Source organism: Nansenia antarctica, assembly GCF_963989245.1.
Source record: "Nansenia antarctica genome assembly, chromosome: 10".
Lineage (NCBI taxonomy): Eukaryota > Metazoa > Chordata > Actinopteri > Argentiniformes > Microstomatidae > Nansenia > Nansenia antarctica.
Genome location: NC_137680.1, coordinates 30833446 through 30839458, shown reverse-complemented (window position 1 = coordinate 30839458; position 6013 = coordinate 30833446). Strand labels below are relative to the sequence as shown.

The following is a 6013-nucleotide window of genomic DNA, read 5'->3' as shown; positions in this document are numbered from 1 at the left end:
TATCGGCCAGACTACTGGTTGATACACGTGGGCGGGCTACGCTCTGTAATCCTGATCATGTGATTGGACAGCTGGATTGTACAGTAACGTTACTCATTGGTCCGATGCGGTCTATCGACTGTACTTTTAGCCAATAGCTTCATTGGTGTATTGTAAAGATTGGAACTAATTTGTATCAGAATTTTTTTTCTTTACAAACACATAATGATGATTGCTGCAAAAAAAAAAAAAAAAAGGATTATTTGATAAAAGACAAAGTGATACAGAATAGCATTGATACTTTCCAGTACTCCTAGGAAAGGCATGTGAGCAAGTGCTGGATTCGGTTGGTAGTGTGTGTTATCTTCTTATTCAAAGGCAAACCCCAGCTGTTTGTACATGTTAACCCATTACTGAAAGATCTCAATGTGCTCTACATAGAGTATTGCGTTTTACTTCATCTCCAGGGGAAAATGTGAATGATTGGCAGTGGTTTTACACAACAGAGAACTCTTAAAACATCCAAATTAAAGTACATTTAATTAAGTCATTCAGCAAGCATGAAGAACCCATCAAAACTGTTCTAATCTGTTGCCTTCGGATCTGTTTTTACATATAAACAAAAACATTTTCATGATGGAATTCAAGTTACTTTTAATTCAAAACGGTACACAGCTCTCCCAATTTGTCAACCCCACTCCATTACGGTTCACAAAAGGTCAACCTATAAAACATCCCACACTGGGAGACACACTGGTGAAAGCAGTATACAGTAGCTCCCCCCCTCCCTCCCTCCCTCCCTCCCTCCTCCATGACTAAGTGATTTAGCCAGCTCTGGTGCTGGCCCCTCTCATTTACAATGCTTTTCGAGTCCAAGCAGGAGGGAGAAGAGGAGGGGTGGCAGAAAAGAAAAACACATTTACAATGCGGCTTACACACATCGCCGTCCCTGTGGATGGCGCCCCTGCCCGAGGATTGATGTGTGGTATGCATATTTTGGGCGTGTTTTTGGCCCGGCGAGCAGAGAACAGAGGGCCCTCGCTCCCTGTTCCCTCGCCCTCCTCTTCCAGTCAATGGTGTTCCGGCAGCTGAGGTTCTTTATGAGGAGAACAATCTGGAGGGTCTTGTCAGAGTGCCGAGCAGCTGCTGTTTTTTTTTTTTTCTCTCTCTCTCACCGAGCCACTTTCATAGACCACAGGCCGGGAGTGGGGAGGTGAATACACGGACAACTCCCCCCCTCCCCCACACCCCCTCTTTTACACAGACTGTAAGCCCTACCATACGTACAATGTGATGAAGAGGAACAAGGAGAATGTGTGTGTGTGTGTGTGTGTGAGAGAGAGAGAGAGAGAGAGAGAGAGAGAGAGAGAGAGAGAGAGAGAGAGAGAGAGAGAGAGAGAGAGAGAGAGAGAGAGTGTGAGGGGCGTGGGGGGGGGGATTGCCATTGTGTTCACTATTCTGTTACCTGGGGTACCTTCATTACCCCTTACAATTTCTTTCTGAGGTATCTCAAGGTCTTTTTTGTAACCCAGTAAGAGACCTTAAATATAAGTCTTAAAATGTAACTAAAATATATCGGCATTTGGCACATATTATTATTATCACATCATACGTCTGATGGGTGAGTTTAGCTAAGCTAGTAATCAAAGGATCATCCTGATTCAGGTTAGGTCAGAGGTGGCCGTTTACAACACGACCACCATATTTTCCCATCAGGGTGAATCCCATCGATGTCATTGGTAAGGCAGAAAGCAACAATCCCTCTCTATATTACATCATTTCATTCATTCATTCGTTCGTTGATTACATTAAATGTCAGTAACACATCGTATCTCTCATACCTTATCACAAGACTATCAATGGTTACAGTACATTTCTTATTCCACTCCAACTTTAGCGTACAGTGTTAGCGCTATTCAAGTAGCCTGTCCAGGACTGTAAAGGCAGCACCCTAGCTCAGTCCTGGTTGTGGCGGTTGGTGCTGTAGTGAGACTGCGTTTCAGGCCGGCGTCCTGGACTGTGGGCCCCCCCTAACGTCTGGGCCACACCGGACACCTCTACCTCAGCAGCGCGTGTGCGTTTCATTTCGGCGCCCATTGTTAAACGGGTTAGAGCTTGAGCCGCGCGTCTCACACTGTGTGGCTGCGCTAACCTGTTAACATGAGCGCCTAAATGACGCACACACGCGCTGCTGAGGTAGAGGTATCCGGTGTGCCCCCCGGCGTAACTGTGAAGGCCTTCTCTAGACTCAGGCTGTGAACCCCTAACTATGAAGGCCTTGTCTAGATGCTGTCTGAAGGCACCACGTTCCCTGTATCCAGCTGCATGCATTTACAGGTGCAGGCCGAGACTGGACACTCTGTGTGGTCTCTGTTGGGAGGAAAGGTCAACCATTACACAAACCGAAAGAGAAACCATTCAAATGCACAAACCACAAGACACCTCTCACACCATCAGCCCCAACCTTGCCTGAGATACTTTACCCCGGCGTTAATGTTAGTTAATGTTTTATAGGGTATCAGAAATGTTAAGTGTTAAGTTCTCACCTGAACCAGCTGAGCATGTGACCTGCATGGCCGCCATGGCGACAGTTGTGACACCAGGTGAACCAGTTGTTGAACTGAGCTAGTTTATTCTCCCGGGTTAGGTCCACCTTCTCATCCGACTTCCCGGTGCCTGGTAAAAAAAACAAAAAAACAAACATAGAAGTGGCAACACACATGAGCTTATCAACTCTTACTATCATCATCATCATCATCATCATCATCATCATTATTACCTGCGATATTAAGTAGCAGAAGTCAACAGTATGCCTACAGTTCGCTGCTTTCATGAGTGAAATTAATGTTGATACAATGGCATTTCACACTCAAACAACAAACCCAGAGGCAAGTATGCACTTGCGTTCCTAGTTGTATACAGGGTGTGTGCGTGTGTGTATCAGACACCCTGAGGAAGTCAGAGCACTGCACAGAAGTCTATCTCCATATCTACTTCAGTCTACATCTTGACTGCCCCTCCCAAAAGACCTCTTCACCCTCCAATACCCCTCTGTACAGTTCCTCTACTGTTAAAAAGCATTACGACTGCCAATGACCCCTGGTGCTAGCATAGATTTGTGCTCATGATTACTGATAGTAATAGTAAGTGAATCCTCTATACTATCACTTACTAAATGTACTTGTTGTAAATGGACTATATAGCGCCTTATTCCAAAGCTGAGGAGCAATTTGGGGTTCAAGGACACTTCGACACGTGGCCAGCCGGGGATCGAACCGCAGACCTTGCGATCATTAGATGCCGGCTCTATCTACTGAGCCACAGCCGCCCCAGTGGTTGTTGTAAGTAGGGATGGGACGATTATCGTGTTTATCGTTAATCGCGATAAAAACACCCGCGATAACTTTATCGTGGAGAATTTTAATTAGTTGAATAATCGTCATAATCGTTTTTTTTTTTTATTTATTTTTTTTTTATTATTATTTTTAAATGACTGGACTTTTGAAATAGGCACTACATTTTATAAACACTGCTTTGTCTGTCTGTTTTTATTGTATGTATTAATGTATGTGACCTATGTGGGTTTTTTGGGGGGGGTTAATATTTTTATTGAGTTTCACAGAGACATGTACACAACAGGACATAACAACAACAACTAGTATCCGTGGGGGAGGTTATTGTCCCATTAATAGTAGAAAACTAGTTTTGCACTTTGTTATGCAGTACATTGTCCATAAACAGAAAATGTTTAAAAACGAAACAAAAACAAAAAAACAGTGGGGGAGGAGGCAATGTCACATATCAGAAATAAACAGAAAAGAAAATGACACAACAAATGCCATAATATATGGGGGTGATCACCCCCATCGGAGACAGCATCCATGTCTTACAGTCCTAAACACAGCGGCAGCACAACACCAGCACAGTAAATAATATTGTGACCCATACATTGTAGATCTGTTACACATTAGTCTTGTGTACTTTCTTGAGTGTAATCCACCAAACCTTTCATTACAATGGCAGCCAGTCTGGTACCAATATAATCTAAGAACGGAGACCAAATCTTATAGAATGTCTTTATCTTACACTTAGACTGTCAGATATTCCATAGGAATCATATCAAAAATTACCTTGTGCCATCCAGCTATTGTAGGCGGTTTGCAGTCTATCCATTTCAGCAATATATTTTTCCTTGCACAAAAAGTGAAGATACACAGAAGTCTTTTGGAATGCATACTTTTAAGTTGTTTGTCTGGCAACCCAAACAATAGACACATGGGGTCCTTATCCAATGTAACATCTAGAATTAGATGAATTTTATCCACTATACCTTTCCAGTAATCATCTATATATCTACAAGTCCAAACACAATGAACAAAGCTCCCAACCTCGGTAATACACTTTGTACACATTTCCGATTTGTTATGATCCATTTTATGTCTAAGTTGGGGAGTAATCTGCAAACGTTGTAGTAGTCTAAATTGCGTTTCCTTCGTCCTATTACAGATTGAGATGTCGTTTGCCGATTGCCATATTAGTGACCAAGTTGCTTCATCAGTATTAATGTTCAGGTCATTATTCCAGTCTTTGGGCGTAAATGCAGGTTTGCCTTTATCATATTTTGAAAGTGCTCTATACCCAAGCCCCAGAATGCCTCTCGTCTTTCCAGCAGAGACTATCTCCTCCAGCGGAGAGGGTTGGTGACAGAGGCCAGTGTCTTTTTGGCTATTAAAAAAACTTTGTATCTGAAGGTATCTGAAAAACTCATTTCGTGGTAGGTCATATTTCTTACATAATTGGTCAAATGAAAGTAGTATTTCCGTATAATATAAATGTCCGATAGTAACCATCCCTTTGCTGTCCCACCGCTTGAAACCCCTATCCGTGGCACCAGGGGAGAAGTCTATGTTGCCCCAAACTGGCGAGAGGGAGGATGTCATAATCGTATGTTATAAATAAATAGTAATATAATTGAGATTTCTCACATGAGCCGCGCGCGAATATCCTCACAGAAATGTGTCTCGCGCGATTGTTCAGCCTGCATGGGTAACGTGACTGTCAAGTCAGCCTTATCAGTCAGTCACTAACGTATGCTAGCCTTCTCACCATGGCTGCATCGGCCCCGTGTCCATTGCCTCACCTTTCCAGGGTTGCCCGCAGGCTTCTATGCATACCTGCAACTAGTGTTCCTTCAGAGAGAGTGTTTAGTGCCAGTGGGCACATTTTAGTGCCAGTGGGCACATACTCACACCTCTCCGAGCACACCTCTCCGAAAAAGTGAACATGTTGACATTTTTGCACTTTAACCTATCTTGAAGCTTTCAAGTCTCTAAGCCACAAGGCTAGCACTCAGTTTGATGACAGAAAAGTGTCAGTGTTCAAGCTTTGTTTGACAGTATTTTTTTCCTTTATTTATGCAGTGATACCTTATAATTTATCATTACCTTATTTAAGATTTTATTAAAGATTTGGATTTTTGTCAAGATGTTTTTAAAATGATGTTAATGTTATTAACATGATTCAATAAAAATACAACAAAATCTAAGTTAAAGTGATTACAGTGTGTTTTATTGGCATTCTTTTTTTTTTTTTTTTTAATTCTCGCGATAATATCGTGGATCGCGATTATTTTGCCCACGATAATCGTGACATGACATTTTCTAATCGTCCCACCCCTAGTTGTAAGTCGCCTTGGCATAAAAGCGTCTGCTAAATGTCGGAAATGCAAATAACGTAGACGCAGCGTGCCGTGCCAAGTACCTGGGCAGTTGGACACAGGCGTGCCCATGTTCATCAGTACCTGGGCAGTTGGACACAGGCGTGCCCATGTTCATCAGGCAGAGGGCACAGCGGGGGAGCGGCTTCCTGCAGCCCGGGCAGCTGGTGACCTTTGACTTGGTGGGCGAGCCGCTGACACCGTACTGGCTGAAGCCCCGGCCCTGGTGGGGCATGGCGGAGCAGCTGTAGGAGATGGACTTCCCACAGAAGTTACAGCTCACAAACACCTGCAGGGAGAACACACAAATCAGAATCA

The 6013-nt window shown here is 43.4% G+C and overlaps 1 protein-coding gene across 1 annotated transcript in view; it reads right to left on the bottom strand.

Annotated features, from left to right (window-relative positions):
• Nucleotides 1-822: 822 nt before the first annotated feature.
• The window catches only part of mios (missing oocyte, meiosis regulator, homolog), a 14559-nt gene continuing 9368 nt past the window's right edge, over nt 823-6013 (bottom strand). The window contains exons 10-12 of the mRNA XM_080541291.1: nt 5780-5984; nt 2526-2655; nt 823-2349 (exon numbers count right to left, since the gene is read on the bottom strand). Coding sequence (XP_080397417.1) covers nt 2262-2349; nt 2526-2655; nt 5780-5984 — 423 coding nt within the window. The 3' untranslated portion in view covers nt 823-2261. The remainder of the gene's footprint in view (nt 2350-2525; nt 2656-5779; nt 5985-6013) is intronic.